The sequence below is a fragment of the Vidua chalybeata genome, chromosome 4 (genome assembly GCF_026979565.1).
Source record: "Vidua chalybeata isolate OUT-0048 chromosome 4, bVidCha1 merged haplotype, whole genome shotgun sequence".
In the NCBI taxonomy this organism is placed as follows: domain Eukaryota; kingdom Metazoa; phylum Chordata; class Aves; order Passeriformes; family Viduidae; genus Vidua; species Vidua chalybeata.
Window position 1 is genome coordinate 32,995,211 of NC_071533.1, and position 16,535 is coordinate 33,011,745.

At 34.3% G+C, this 16,535-nt stretch overlaps 1 protein-coding gene across 1 annotated transcript in view; it reads right to left on the reverse strand.

Annotated features, from left to right (window-relative positions):
- FSTL5 (follistatin like 5) overlaps nucleotides 1–16,535 on the reverse strand; it is a 273,043-nt gene that overhangs the window by 81,844 nt on the left and 174,664 nt on the right. The window contains exon 7 of the mRNA XM_053941595.1: nucleotides 4,058–4,224. Within this exon, the coding sequence (XP_053797570.1) occupies nucleotides 4,058–4,224 (167 nt within the window). The remainder of the gene's footprint in view (nucleotides 1–4,057; nucleotides 4,225–16,535) is intronic.

The window sequence follows — 16,535 nt, forward strand, 5'->3', positions numbered from 1 at the left end:
CAGTAGATCTTCAATAAATGCAAGATCTTATAAGAAAAGTATGATTGCTCACATGTATTGCAAAGAACCTGAAGGCAAAGCTGGAATAAAGTATCAGAAAAACAAAAAAGTAAAATAAGTTACAAAGACTTTAAAAAGTGAATTAATTAATACTAAAAAAGTAATATGTATTGCATTTGGGAAATACATCTGCTATTTTTCATAAATAGTAATTATTATCTCTAATGAATAGTAGGTTAGATTAAAAAAAGAGGAAAGTGTAAAGGCAAATATTAAATTTAAGATGCAGGATAACAGCAAGGAAAAAAAAGACTTTCCATATGTGTACTGAAATATCATCAAAATGCTCTGTGATATCAGTTCTGTAGTGAGTCACAGCATAATTATATTACAATTTAAGTAAAATATGCAGAGGCATATAATTTTTCATAATTTCACTCAGATGGGTGCTAATTATCCCTGCCTCCTATCAGTAAGAGAAGGAGTAGTTGCAAGATGCAGTACTTCTACAAAAAGTAGATATAAGTATCATAAGAAGAGTTGAGGAGTACTAAGGACTTCTAAAATTATCAGCTAGATATTACCAGTAATGTTATTAACACACACTTCATAGAACATTTTAAAATATACTATTTAAATACAAATTTCTATTATCATCCTTTGAAAGTCAAGCAGTATTTCTTAATATTTCTTTAAAATGTCTTACAATATACAAGACCCTAGTCATCATCAAGACTCATATTTAGCTGCTCCACAGTTAACAGCATTGGAGAGATATCTTGTACACTTTCAGTAGAGGATTAGAATATTTAAAAAAAAAACAAAAACCTCAAAAAAACCCTATCAATTTCAGTTTAGACCTGGACTCCTTTTCTTCTTGTTGCATTTTTCCATTTGACAAAATACTAGGACATTATATTGTTCTGCGTTTGTCCCTCCTCAAAGCAAATAGCTTAATTCATACCGAGAACTGGTTAGTGCAAAAGCTTCGTTTTTATGTATGAGCACTTCCTATGATTTACAAAATCACATTGTCACTACGGCTTAGTCTGACTGATTTCCTATACATGTGTTCACTTCCAGTTATGTTGATGTTTGATCCATTTCACTGAAAAAACCCCAAAACTCTAACTATCTATCTTCCCAGGTCAGTGTTTGCCTTGTCACTTTCAGAAAATTCACTGCTCTTTACACAACATTATTAGTCTTGAGATGCTCAGATGTGGTTCTCGTTTAACTAAGTAAATTAAGAATTCCCACAGTTAGGCAAACATCATTATAGTTTATAATGTAGCCATAGTAAAACTTAGATTACAATGCTTCTGGGGACATCTTATATTATACAAGGAGTATAGAATCTAGAAATAAAGAGAGACAAATCAAATCTGTGAAAACAGTGAAAAGTAAAATAAATTTTGAAGAAAAGAAGGACTGGGGACTAATCTAACTCAATGTCTTTCTCTCCATTCTCTTGTTGTTTCTTCTTCTATTCCAGACACCATTAATTCGTTCTTCCCCCCTGTTTAACTTTATCTGGAAAGAGAGACTAATATCCCACATATATATATTTGAGCTCTATTAATTTTAGTGCCTTACTCCATGGATATTGAATCTGACCTTCTCTTTCTGTATTTGAATTGTAACTAAACTGTTAAGGGACTAAACTATAACTTAATTTTTGCTTATGTACAGTGAGGCTCCTGTGGATCCACTTCTCAGTTTTGTCCAGGTCCCCCTGGGTGGCATTCCAGCTTTCAGATGTGTCAACTGCACCACTCAGTTTCATGTCATCTGCAAACTTGCTGAGGGTGCCCTCGATCCCGCTGTCTGTGTCATTGACAGAGATGTTGAAGAGCACTAGGCTAAAGACAGACCCCTGAGGGACACCTCTTGTCACTGGCCTCCACTTAGACACAATGACAGAGTTGTTGACCACAACCTCTGGCTCCATTGCTCCATCCATCCATCCATCCATCCATCCATCCATCCATCCATCCATCCATCCATCCATCCCTCCATCCATCCATCCATCCATCCATCCATCCATCCATCCATCCATCCATCCATCCATCCCTCCATCCATCCATCCATCCACCTATCCATCCATCCATCCATCCATCCATCCAGGGGGATGTTGCATGGAACTATATAGAAGCCCTTGCAAAAGTCTAGATAGCTGACATCTGTTGGTCCTGCCTTGTCAACCATTGCCATAACTGGATGATAAAAAGTCACCAGATTGGTCAGAAAATTGGTCAAGTCCTTCATGATAAACCTGCTCCAAATGTAGATGTTTTGGATATCTGTTTCACCAAGGAGTACCTTCTGTTCTTCCAGCTTTAGACTTACCTCTTCTGTTTCTTGTTCTTTTTTGTTCTCTAATCTCTCTCTCTCTCTCTCTTGCTATTCTTTTGTTCCCTTTTTTGAATGTTCTTTCAGAGGTGCCATGGGTGTCTCTGAGCCGCTGCCCTGTCGATGGTCCCTTGGGAAGGGCTGCATACAGCACGTGACATCCCCTGTCCTTTTCCCTGAGAGGCCACACCTGTGGCCCCTACTGCCAATTCCTGGGCACCTGCACCCAGCACAAGACCTTTCTCTGGGTATTTTTTTTTTGGTTTTTGTGTTTTGGTTTTGTTTGGCTTTTTTCATAGTCAAAAATGTATGTATCCAGTTTAGAAATCACTTGCTCTTTTCATGTCTGCAAAAAAGCCAACTTAACCTTTCAGTCTGAAGCCAAGCTCTTAGCTTCATCATTTCCATTCATCATTTCCCTTTTATTTCTGTGAGTACAGATGCATCTTCCTTTTTCTATCAACAGCTCATGCCAGCTATTACACTTAGAATTGATTAGTAAGAACTCCAAATAATGGTTTTGAATATCAGGAATATTTACAGAAAGGTAACAAATATTGTAGACAGGATCTTGTGGATATGGGCAAGACACTTTTCAATGTAAGTCATGTGATTAATATCAAACGAACAAAAGCAATTCTTATTTAACAGAGAAATTTTCAGATTATGTTGGGTTTATCCTAAGTCTCTCAAGGGACTTAAAACCATCACTCAAAGCAAGATGAGCTTTTGAGCTTTGAAATTGTCCATTATTTTACAAAGCACCACACTGAGGAAGCTCAGCTTACCACCAGAACTAACAAAAACAGATATAATAGAGAGAAGATGTATGGCAACAATTTCCACCTTAAAAATAAAACGTTAATAAAAAAAAGAAGTAAAAATAGGGAAACTAGATATTTGACTGTAGCAATATTTCACACACATAACAGTTCAGGTGATTTCAGACTCACTTGGGTTAGACAGACAGCACAACTGCCAATGTAACAATTTGTCCACATTTAGAACTTTGCTAATGCAAAATGGCCAAAACAAAGAGACCATACCCAGAAGCATACAAAATACAGATGAAAGCCTATTTTCAGGCTTGCTGGAGGATGTAATGCTAATACTAGTTTTCTATTTTCCTCTGTTACTTTTAGGTCATGGCAATGTTAGGTAGCAAACGCTTGCCTTCCTGTAAAAAAGATTTACAAATTATACTAATATTTTGGTTTTCATTCTTTGAGAGGTACTATATACAGTGCTGAATATTTGGAGGAATGGGGCAAAACAATTAATTTTATTATTAAATACTTATTTGGGGGAAAAATAGATTTCTATTGAACTATTATAAAAGAAAACTATTATTATGATCTGTTTGTACATGAAAATGTTCATGTCACAGATTTCTCATTTCTTCTAAATATATGAAGACTGTACAATCCTAAATGTATAATGCTGACTGTATTTTGGGCTGCAACTTAGCCCTCATGTTCTTTTACTGCTATTTTTTTTTTAAATTATTGGTCTGTGAAACATATTTTCTCTATATTTAACAGGGGTTCAAATACATAGCAAATAAAACCAGGCATAATTTATCATATATAATTTCCATTTCTTTTCTTTGAAACATCAGGAGTATGTAGCTTGTTATGCATCACTTTTCTATTATTTATGAGAGGTTTTCATAAAAAGCTGTTAAATAGAACTATCTGTTACTTACACTGATATCTTCCAAATCTAAGCTGTTCAGAATGACATTGTTCCTCTTCCAGATGATGGGAGGTCTCAGGGTTCCCTGGATGGCACAACTTAAGACAGCACTCTGTCCCACTGTTGCTGCAGTGATGCTTATTTTTTGATCTTCAGGCAGATTCAGCTGAACTACGTCTGCAAAAAATGTATTGTTTGTAAGATCAATGAGCAGGCAGTTTCATGAGTTTAATTAGCATGAACTTTTTGTATACTGGTAATTTAAGAACTTTAACAGGAACAAAAGTAAAAAGAGCTTCTAAAAAACCCCAGTAAGTTCAGCGTATTTTATATAAAGGTCAGCGTGACATTTCAATTAAATTGACTGACAAGTATCAGCCTTTAAGAAGCAGCATTTAACATGAAAGTGAATTCCAGAGGTAGGACTGTAATACACATGACTGCGTATCCAAAGTCAGACACTGCAAGTGATCTGACAGTTAAGGCAGGCACAGTGGACTAGTCAGAACATTTATTCTATATTTTCAGACTAACTAACTATTCCTCATTAGTCAATGTTTAAAAAAATCTTTAAAAAATTCAGACATATGTGATAGGAGTCCAGACCTTGAAACTTTCTCTGTTCATCTATTTACTAAGTTGCTCCAATTTTAACAGAAGGCCATTTCACTTCTATGTCCCAGAACTCATTTGGACACTTGCATAAAAATGGAAGTGATACACATCAAACTGATGAAACACTGCATACTCTTCCCTCTTGTGTAATTGCCTCAAGTTACAGGCTGATCAGCTGAGAGTTAGCTTTTCACCTTTGGTGAGCCTGACTAAACATACCCTACCAAAATTCTGTATTTGTAAGGATTTTCTCATATTAGACAAAAGAACTACATAGAAACTGAAGATCATCCAAATAAATTTTTTCCAGCCAAATTTTAGCAGCTGAGTGCTGCTAAAGCATGAAAAATCTCTGGTTTTTATCTTTCATTCTTCAAATAAACTACAAAAGGTATCATGGGTCTATTCTCTTTTAATTATGAAAATACTTTCATATAAGAGACATTCACTCTTTCATTGTAGGAAAGATCTAAGCTAAGAAGTTAAGATCTTCCATAGGTTCATTTCAGCCTCATACAAGCAATACTTTGTAATTAACACTGCCCCCCACCCTTCTTCCACCCCCCCTACAAGTGCAAGCATTAGAAAAGCATGAAAGTAAGCTTAGCTGTTCAATAATTAAATTCTTTAAAAATGCGATTGAAAATAATTTTATACTTAATTCTAAAGAGAGACCCCCTGATTCTTTCTTCTTTCAAAAGGAATGTGCTCTATGACTCAAAACATCAGTGATAGTACCCACCAGACATGCCCAAATGAGGCTGACCTTTCTTAACTAGATGCATTAACTGACACAATGCCTTGCACTAAGGAAAATGAAATGTACCAATTAAATTAAATTTATTCTTCTGCTGTTTACTGTACTTTTTAAAATATACTGCATCTACAGAAGCACTTCATTTTCTATGTTACAGGAGATGGTTCTTCAGTGACACTTATCTTTCAGACAGTGAAACATTGCTGCATGGCTCCTGAGTGATTCAGAACTTCTGCTAGCCAACTAATAGAAGACATATTTTGTTGCTTCTTTACTCAGGTCACTATGCAAAGATCTCAAAAGTGAGGTAAGTATTCTGATATTTCATTTAGAAATTTATATTATCTGTATATTTCAAAATCACTATTCAATCTAGGAAAGGCATGAAATCAGTTGGTGTTATAGGGCTGTCTATAAAAACTGCTAACCTTCACATGATAAACTGACACAGGCAATTTAAATTCTACAAGATTTAAAAGTCCTTTTTCAATTAACTTAAATTAACTTTACTATGAATGCCTACATAAACAAGTCCAGTCACAGATGTTACAGATGTTTATAATTTTTAGAAGATGACACTAGAAAAGAGAGCATCTGTCATATATAAAGCTTAAGACTTCCTACATGAGCAAAGATGATATTCTGAAATCAAAACTGAGAGGCTGTAATTTGGCTGACACCAAGAGTTCAAATGTGGTTTTTTTTAACTGTCTTGGTTTTAAAAATAATCATAATCTTATAATAAATAATAATTAAGATAATGATAAGAATAGCAAAAAAACCAATAGTAATAACATAGGATGACAACACTAATTTCGCCAGAGAAAACTCTCAAAGAATTTCTGAAAAAATTCTCAGTCTTCAATATTGATATGCCATTTGCAATTTTTATCTCATGACTATTGTAACAAAAGGACCAAATGCGGAATTTAAAAAAAATAAGAAACAATTGTACTACCTGGAACTAGTCAATGCACTGATGCTATATATTTTTTAAAAGTTATAAAAAAAACCCTATTTTAATAAATGTGCTAGAATCACTGCTTTCCTGTAAAATAGTGAACATTTATGTAAAAACCTTCATAAAACTAGACAATTACATATATTCATATTATATTCATATTAATATTTAATAGGAAAAAGGCATATAAGTTACATTATAGCTTTTCTTATTTTCTTGACAGAAAACTATTGCATATATTTTCTCCTTTTTGGGGGAAAAAAAAAAAAAGTTACCACCCAACCCAAAAAGCCCCAAGCTTAGAGGACAGCACTTGCTGCAGAATCTTTGGCAGGTAACTCCCTGAAAATTCCTGTATGCAGCCACAGAGAAAGAGGTAAACATCGCTGGGGGTGGAAGGGGTGTGCAAAAGCTGTCAGGTGCACAGGGCAGCACTTGTCTCAGAGTTCTGGCACTGTGACATTCCTTTGGAAATAGAAAACATTGGCCCAGGAAGTAAATGATGCATTTACCATCTCTTCTTTTCTCCTTGAAAGAAATAAATATGGCTCTGAGAGCAAATACTTTGGACAGGTACTGAAGTTGTGTCACTAAGAGACATTCCTGACTAGCATGACTTCTAGCTTTCCCTCCATGTTGCCTTTGTAGATCAATAATAACTGTTTGAAATTTAGTCACACAGGTTTTGTTTATTTAACATTAAATGAAAAAGCAAAGTAAAGCTTTAGAAAAATTGGAAGCGAAATTAATTCTATTTACTGACACCATCACCACACAAAAAAGTAAATGCGGGTATTGCTGATTGCAGAGCAGTAATATTATAAGTAGTCAGTAAAGACTATGTTTTACAACTTGCTATTTTTAGAAACATAGATCCTCTACTATGGTGCACCATATTAATGAGTTTGTTTGTAACTCCTCCAGATGCAATATCAATCTGACACGCATCCCTGGTTCTTAATTACAACAGTTACTGGATACGCTCTTTCAGATAAAGGGGAGAAATGCAAACAAAAAACCCAAACCAAAACAACCCAAACATTTAAATAAAAGCTAAAAGTATAGTTAGGAGACAAAAACAACTGACAACTGTGTAAAAATATGTGGTTGGAAATAAAATAAAGCTTTATAAAATAGGACAAAAGGAAAGAAAGCAGAATAAATATTAACTATTGGGAAGACATTTTAGAACTTTAACACTGACCAGGAAAAAGGAAAACTTACTGAAAAGACTCAAAAATATCAAAGATTTTAAACAAAGAAAAACCAAAACCAACTAACTAACCAACCAACCCAAACAAGTAAACCAAATCAAAACTAATAATTTAAATATGAGACATTCATCCACTGGTTGAGAGCTAGTTGAAGGGATTTGATACGTTCCTTGGCTGCTGAAGCCATTCTGCCAACTCTCCAACCCTTCATCCTGCTTTATGGCCCTGAGCCAAGTTCTTCTGGCTCCTCCCACCTTGTTTTTTTACTGAAGTTATCACTGCATTTGTTCCAGCTTGAATTTATCCTTCTTTAAAACACATGAAAGAAAACTTCACACAATATTTAGGACTAATGAATTGGAATTTATCAACTAATCCATATCTTTTCCTGAACGACTTCAGTCAATACATCTGTGCACTGATCTCATCTGGTTCCTCACAGTTGCCCTGTAAATGACAGGTCCACACAACATTTTTTGACTCTGCTCTTTCCAGTGGATTACTTCTCAGCTTCAAGCATAGTTTCTTACTCTTAACCAAGTATACGAACTTGTACTTTGTAACATTAATTTTCATATCACTTTTACTAAACCAGGCTTTAAGGTCCTCCAATTCCAATCTTTAAAAAAGTTTGCTTCCCAGCTGGTTTTTGGAGAGCTTCAATAATAACTCCTTCTCAAACTGGTATTCTCCCATTTCACTGAACCCATATCATCTCCCCTTCATCCAGATCCTTATTCATTTTACCACTACTCACTTCCATGATTTTAGCTGACTAAACAGATTCTACTATGCAAACATCCCAAGTGCTTTACTGAAAATTATGAAAGCACTTTTTTCTCATTGTTTCTCTTTATCTAGACACTATGCTATAAACCTACTTTTGTCTGTCCTTTGGTTAAAATTAGATAAAATTATAAACAGTTTGTCTGTTATAATTTTCTAAGTACTTTCTAATATAAATACATTTGTGATATCTTTCAAAAATATCTTCAGAACTTACTGAAATCAAATGCAAAATTACATCACTCCAAATGAATCAAGAAATAACCCAAATCATGATCAATGATGTGTAAGTCAACAGATAAAATTATATCATTGCATTTTTAAAACAGAGTGGGGCAGTAGGGTTCTGTTAGGAAAAAGAAAAATATAGTGACAGCTGTACAGTGCCTTGACCAACAATTCTCATTTCTTAATCCTAAGGACATTGGGTCGGTGTGCATTACACAAAAGAGTTTAATGGTCTAAATTTAGCACATTTAGGAAAAGAGTTGTTATATTTGAATTTGAGTTTTCTGAAGAAGTTAAAGGAAAAATAGTAAAAGCAGGGCTATTTCTTTCAGTTCTTTCCCTATACACGAAAAAATCCAATCCCCAACTCTTTTGATGGCCTAAATGGCCTGTAGGGAACTGTACACAATCATAAAAGCCATTTGTGGTCTTAGAATACCAAGTCAGGCTACTAGGAAGAGAAATAGTGAAGTATATGAAATTTATTGAGGCTAAATAGTTCCTTACTGTCTCTTAGGATGAGTAAAGAAAAGCCACAATATCACTCTGAATAAAAAGTTTTAAAAGCTAAAAAGTATGAGAAGATGTTACATTTGTAGACTCTCTATCACTTTATAATAGATTATGTTGTTAAAGGGAGGAAAGGAGGAAGGTCTTACTCAGCTGTAGACTGCCTTGGTTAATTTAATACCATTAACAAATGTGCAATTTGAACCTTCTCTTTTGCTTCCGTAAGTTCTGTGTATTTATTCAAAGCAGCCACAAAACTCTTCCAAGTCTAAACTAATGAGCATTATGCCAAATGGTACCCATAATTTAAAATTAAGACCATATGAAGCCTGTATTTATTTTGTTTGCCTATTTCAAACCGAATTAAAATAAAAAAACTTTTTAAAGCAAGCAAAAAGCCTTTTATCTATGAACTACAGTGAGCTCTGTACTTAATGTATAACATTACTTAGTTGCTTGAATTAGCTGAAATGCAGCTAGGTAATGTGCCTTTTACTCTTCTGGCATTGATCCCACTTTCCTTATAATGATGTAACAAAACCTTTTTCATCAGTGTCATTCTGCTGCTCTTTTACAGAAATTTTAAAATCAGCACACATCACCATTAGCATGACTAATGTTGTCATTATCTTCTGTATATTCTGCTTTGAACTTGTTGTAAACATTATTCACATACTTAGTAGAATGTTTCAATATGAAAAGTAACAGAACATGGTTCATGAGTGCCTGTTCTCTAAGATCTTATGCCAGCTAGTAAGTCTTTCTGTTCCCAAAATCCACTTAAAAGCATACACACAAACATACCAACAAACCCTAAAAACAAAACAACAACAAAAAAAAAACCTCCTAAAAACAAGCAAACAAAAAGCATAAATAACTTTTTCCTGACTCCTTAATGCTTTAGCTGCAGAACTCGGATTGAAATTCAGGCAACTGTTGTTACAAAAGGCTGAAAGATCTTAATGTTATAATTATCACTTGTCTTTTGCCTTCACTGACAAGAGACTTGAAAAACATTTTTTGTTGAAAATATAATATTGTAATAGCACCTGTATTTAGGAAGTCCTGTAGAAACCAATTCCATGAAAAATTATCAGAAAACAGAGAAGGAAACATAACCATTTCTGCATTTATTTATAGCACTAGCCAATGAAATTAATAGACAGGGATTGGTATAGCATCCTAGGAAACATTTACTTTATGGGAGAACTTGAAGCTTCTCTGAAAGACAACTGTGAACCACAAGGTTTCTGCTTCTTCTCAGAAGAAAAGAGTATATTTTATACATTATCTAGAAACATTGAGTGCTTCCTGCTTTAAAAGCATAAAGTAGACCATATCAGCTGACCTCTTGCTTCAGTGAATCAAATTCTTTTATTACTGAAACAGTTTTAATATTCTATTTTTTAGGACCAAAAATTACTAGAGAAGCAAATATCTTTAAATTCTTAAAAAATTGATTGAAATAAATAAAAAATACTAAATAAATTATAGTTTATTATATTTCTGAGAAGTTTATAGATGTGTGTATTTAGTGCTTACCATTGAAGCAAAGTCTATTATTTAATGGTTCTTTGAAGAAGAATGACTGTAGACTGTGACTGTAAGAGGTAGCTGAAAGACTTGGATTAATGGGCCGCAAGTTCATTTGTCAAGAGAGAAACAGTGAAGTGATGACAAGCATCTTTATCAACTCTGTCCCCTCCAGCAGAGAAAAAATTCAAATAAATGATTAGGAATTCTTTAGAAAGCAACTAAAAGCAAACAAAACCCAAAATAATCTTGCTCCATCATTTGTAGACATGCATACCATATGCAGCTCTGCAAGGTAAAAGCTCAGGAAAGAAAAGAGTGATCAAGGCATTGAGCAGTTTAAATATATATTAAAAAAATCAGAAAGGCTTGAATTTTTATTTAAAAAAAACTAATGATGCTGAGAGCTTTGACAGCAAAATCATGGATGTCATGGAAATGCTGGAAAAAGCATTTCCATGGCAGCACGATGACTTATAGGTTTTTTTTAACACTGGAAAGTCATCAAAATAAGTGAGAGGCCAGGTTCAAAATGAAGGACATTAGTTTGAAGTGATATAGCTGAAAAAAAATCTTTTCCAAAGGTTATTGCAAATTCCAGAAGATTACATGTGCAGATCACACAAACACCTGGGAGAAATTATAATGATATTATTTTTACACTTCTCTAAACATCAGCTCAAGTTCATGGTTGAAAGGAAGCATTGGACTGGCTGGACCTGGGACCAATACAGTTGTTTTTATAGCGTTAAGGCATATTTCTTAATTCTACATGGAAATCACCCAGAAAATGGGATTTCTATCTTTTCTTTATGGAAAGAAAGCTTTAACTGTTAGTTCATTTAGTCAATTAAGTGAACATAATTTAAGGTAATTTAACATTTTTAATGAAACGAGTAAATCAACTGCAATGCAGTTGAATTAATAATCTGTGTGTATTACCTCATGAAAAAAATTTTACCCCTCTGATATTTTTAATTGATTTTAATAGTATTTCTTCTGACTATTTTTGGTCATACATTATGCATTTTAACTTTTTAAAAAATATTAATAATGGCAAACATTATTAAATCAGCAATTATCACCTTTTGTTAATTTCAAATTCATAAACTGATTAAGGTAAAACAAAATTTCCAAGCTCATTATATGTGTGTTTTAAATTTAATTCTTACTTTAAGTAATTTAATTTATGTCCATGGACTCAAACTCCTCCTCAAGGCACTGTGCTTTATACAAATGTGCACAAAATCCATATGTATTAGTTCTTGCCTTATATTCTTGTACCCGTACTAGAGGAACACTGAGCATGTTTTGAAAAGTATCGCTACTGCATTTGGTAAGGATATTTACAACAGTGCAGATAAAAAGTCTACCCTACAGACTATGTTGTTTTGAGAACCCTGTGAAGTTGAATTCAATTCTTATAGGATCTTTGGAAGCCTAAGGGGAAAACCAGGCCAAGAAAGTCAACTCCTGATCTGTACAGCTTCAATGTCTTCCACTGCAAGGGAAATCAGCAATCTACCCCCATAATGTCGGCAGCCTGTTTCTCACGGGCCATTTATTAGGCATAAGCAAAACAATCCAAACTTTGCGTATCCTGATTGACAGACTAGTTCTTTCTCCTCATGAAAGAAGAATGGAATTTGAGCTTTTATGCATTTAAGTCTCTTGAAGAGACAGTAAATGAAGTGACAAATATTAAGTCTCTCTCCCTCCTGTCTCTACTATCATCTCAGTGGACTGAAACTGCCTGCCCAACCTTAACATATCCTCTCAATATGTTCTGTAACTGATTTCATGCACCATTCAGTGAATCCTAAGGGAAATTTCAAAGTTATTGTGATGAGTTAAAATTTGATTTGATGTGTGTTACTGGAATTGCTGATCTGAAAGTAGTCAGATGTGGTATCCTAGGTTTATGTGTATATAAATTTGCAACTTTTATAGATTCAGTAGTCCAAGTTAGACAACAATATATTTCTAGCGTATAAAGTTGCTGCAAAAGTTAATTATAAATTATGTTTAGAAAAGACTCTCTGAGTAAATGAAGTAATAATTTTTGGTTAACCTGTTCTCATTTTTAGACTTAGGTTCAATTTTAAAGGCTACACTCAAGATTAACAAGATACAGTTAAAACACTTGTACATAAAAATATTTCCAAAATAGGAGAAGCCACAACAGTCCAGAAAATATGCCAAATTACCTATTCCAATCATACCTGTCCTGATATGTGATATCACACCCACAGCTATGATCATTGCTGTGGACACGCATGAATAATGACTGTGCATCCATAGCATTTCAATGCTTTTAACACATTTTCTTAAACACAGTTGTTCTTGCAGCAATAGTTACTTTTTAAAAGTCTATGAAAAAATGCCCTTTTTTTATTTTAAGATAAGAGGAGAGCATATGCTAAAAATGATCAAAAATAAAGCAGAAACAAAATTCTAGCAGATCATAGAGCAGTATAGCACTGACATTGTCACTAAAAATTACTGCCTGTGTTTGAGTTTCAGATATTTTCTTTTAAAATAGAAAAATAACTCCTTCTATGCTAGTGTATTTTTAATAACAACCACTGCAGAATAGGAGTGTGTCAGTTTTTTAAAACAATAACAGCAGAAAGCATATCAGGTATTGATGCAACATGGATGGGATGTTCAATTTAGCTCAGCACTTTTTGGGGCATCTCAGTGCTTAATTTTCTGAAGTTAGTATTTTTAGATGCACAAAGCTGAACTTCAGATCTTTCAAAATTGATGTGCTGAGTCTATGCAATGGTGGTGAGAAAGGTATTTAATATGTACAAAAGAGGAAAAATGCAGAAGAGAGTGAGAAAAGGCATATTAAAAAGATAGTAATTGAAAAAAATTTAGAAGTTACTTAGGTTGAATAAAATTTTCAATTTCTTTACTAAAATGAATGTTTCTTTTTGAGAAGAAGCATTTTTCATTTTTGCCAAATGTAATGCAGCGTTTCCAAAACACGTTTCTAGTTTTGCTGATAACATCACATTAACACCAACTTATGCACATGACCAAGTTTCTGAAAAGCTTCAATTTGATACTTCTGTGCATGCTGTCAGTTTCTGTGCATTTCACCAACTCCTATGGGACACATTTCTTTGCACTAGAAATTATCTACACCAAAAAATGTGTATTTTAAAATATATTTTAACAATTTTTCTTCTGGATTTGCTGACTACTGTAGTGACTGATCAGATGGAAAAAAGTAAAGAAAAATATGATGACGTTCTACAGTCACTGTAAATGTATTAATTAATTTTAAACCCTAAGCCGGGTGTGCCCATTTATCTTGCATTATGGGCATATATATGATTGCACAGATAACACTGTCTTCAAATTATGACTGCATTTAGTTAGGAAGGAGAAAATGTCCAGGAAAAGGTCTTTGTTTTCCTTATTTTCTTACTTATGTTCTTTCAGTTAAATATCAGTGTGGTTTAGTTTGTTTCAAAAAATTATTCATACCATTGCATTTATTCATTTGAGTTTTGGGTTATTTATAAATTTAGTAGCTTATGTTTCAGTTTTGGAATGATGTAGACAGAAACAAGTACTACAAAGAGATCATTCTGCTGAAAAGAACACTGAATGTTCCTCTGATGTACCAGAATATGTAATGAGTGGCAACAAAAACTTCACAGAATAGTCAGGAAGAAATGCAATGAGGCCAGATCAAGCCACAGATTTCCAAAACTGGGACGCACTTGCAGCTGTGAGCAGCCTAAGCAAGGCTTCTAAATAGCCCAGCTAAAGTGGAACTCATCACGGTGGATAGAACTCTTAAAACCAGAATACTTCTCCCCATAGAAATGTTTAAAAAATACTTATCATTTCATGTCATCTGTTCCTTTCAAAAATATTATTTTTCAGTAATAGCTTAAAAAAAAAATCTCTCTTCAGGTAAAAAAGAAAGAACATATGAAAATGACACTTCATAGAAAGAACACCAGGAGGTTGACAGCAATGACCACAGTGTTTATCTGCAAATCAATAATAACACCTATTTATATATGTACACAACCTCATGAGATTGTTATACCTAAAATCAGTGTTTTGACAACTTCTCTGATTTACTTCCATTTAAAACCTGTTAATAAATCTTTGCTTTTTCTTCTAGCTGCTTTTCCAGCTACACAGAATGTCAGATGCATTTAGAATAATCTGTGCTTTTTTCTTTCCCTCCCTCCACCCCTTCATTTCATCTCTTCTTATTCTCATCTTTTATTTTTCCCCAGTCCTACTTCCCCTTTTGTTTCTCTATGTTACTATTTACATCCACTGATCCTGTTAGTTCCTCTAGTCCCTTCTTGATTACATTCAGATGTACTACTTATGCAATAGCTCTAGATACTGCGGTGAGCATCACCTGGCTTTTATCACATCTGGAACTGACCGGGCTTCATCACTGGGTGAGAGAGGGGAGGAGGGTTCACAGCTATGCCTACCTGTGGCTTGGCAGCACAACTTGGTGTGCTAACCCATTAGAATTTGCAGGTATGCACCCTTACCACTTCCCTCCTGAACTGTGGGAAAGATGTGTCTGTTCCCAAATGCACATCTCCTCCTGTATGGCAAGGTGGGACCTCCAGTGTTCTAGTAAGTATGCTAGTCTAGACAACAGGGAGAACGTGACAGTAGGCACTTTATTTTCCACCCAACAATTTTTCTCAGATATTTTGTTCAGATTTAAATCTTAATCTAAGCAGTAATACACCCTTTAGAAGATATTACCAGAGGATAACTTGCTGTCAGAATAGAAGGAGAGTATACAATTAAATACAGATATATTAACCAGATTGTCTTCTATTGCTACTGATTTTTCACTTTGTTCCAAGATAAGAAAAAAAAATTGTTTACAAAACACTGATCACAAATATAAACTTTAGCAAATATAAATTGATACTAGAAACTATTCAGACTTTTCCATAGGTGTATAAAATAACAATATATGCAATTATGTCTCTCCTATATATCCTGTAGAAGCCATCTGCTATGGACCCAGTCACCATGTGTCACCCTGACTTTTAAACTTAATAAAACAAAGATTCTAGAAACCACTTCTCAGATCACTCTTTTCAGATTTTCCTGTATAGCTTTTTGACAAGACCTAGAACAGCATTCAGCTGTCTACAGTGTCAAGTCCTGTCATCTCTCGAACGCTTCCTTAGCTGAAATATGAGCTTTCCCACCATCCCATCCAAGACTGCACAGTTTCACAGTTTATCTTTTCAGTCATTCATAGAACATGCCAATGCATACTGCAGATGAAGATTTAAACTTTATTTTAAAGTTTTCACAAAGTTTTAGAAAATCAAACTTAGTCTCACTTCCCCGTACTCCAGATCACTCTTTTCTTGACAATCCCTCAAAATCTGGACTTATGGTGCTGAGCCATCACATCAGGCTTCAGATATGGGAAGACACATCTTCTGAAATATAAAAATTCCCATTCAACATCTGCTGATAGATTCCTGATATGGAAAAATGCTTCTTCTTGATAACAATTTTCACGAAAAATCATTGCAGACAAATGACAAAAGGAAAGAGGGTGTGTTGGAATGTGATAGACACACAAGGCTGGGACACAAACACAATAACAGAACACATAGGTTAAAGGTTGCAGTCTAAGGTCCAAATGTAGTCTGAATTTGGAACATCAAGCAGAATCCATAGCTCTAGAAGCACAGTTCATGATCTATTGCAGTAACACAGCTTTATAATAAAGCCACCCTAATCAGATAAATCCATATGGCCAGAATAAAAGTATCCTGTAACTGATGGTAGTCAACAGCAAATGTGCAAGGAAGAAAACATCAGGCAAGCATCAAGTGATAATATAGCTTTAGCACCC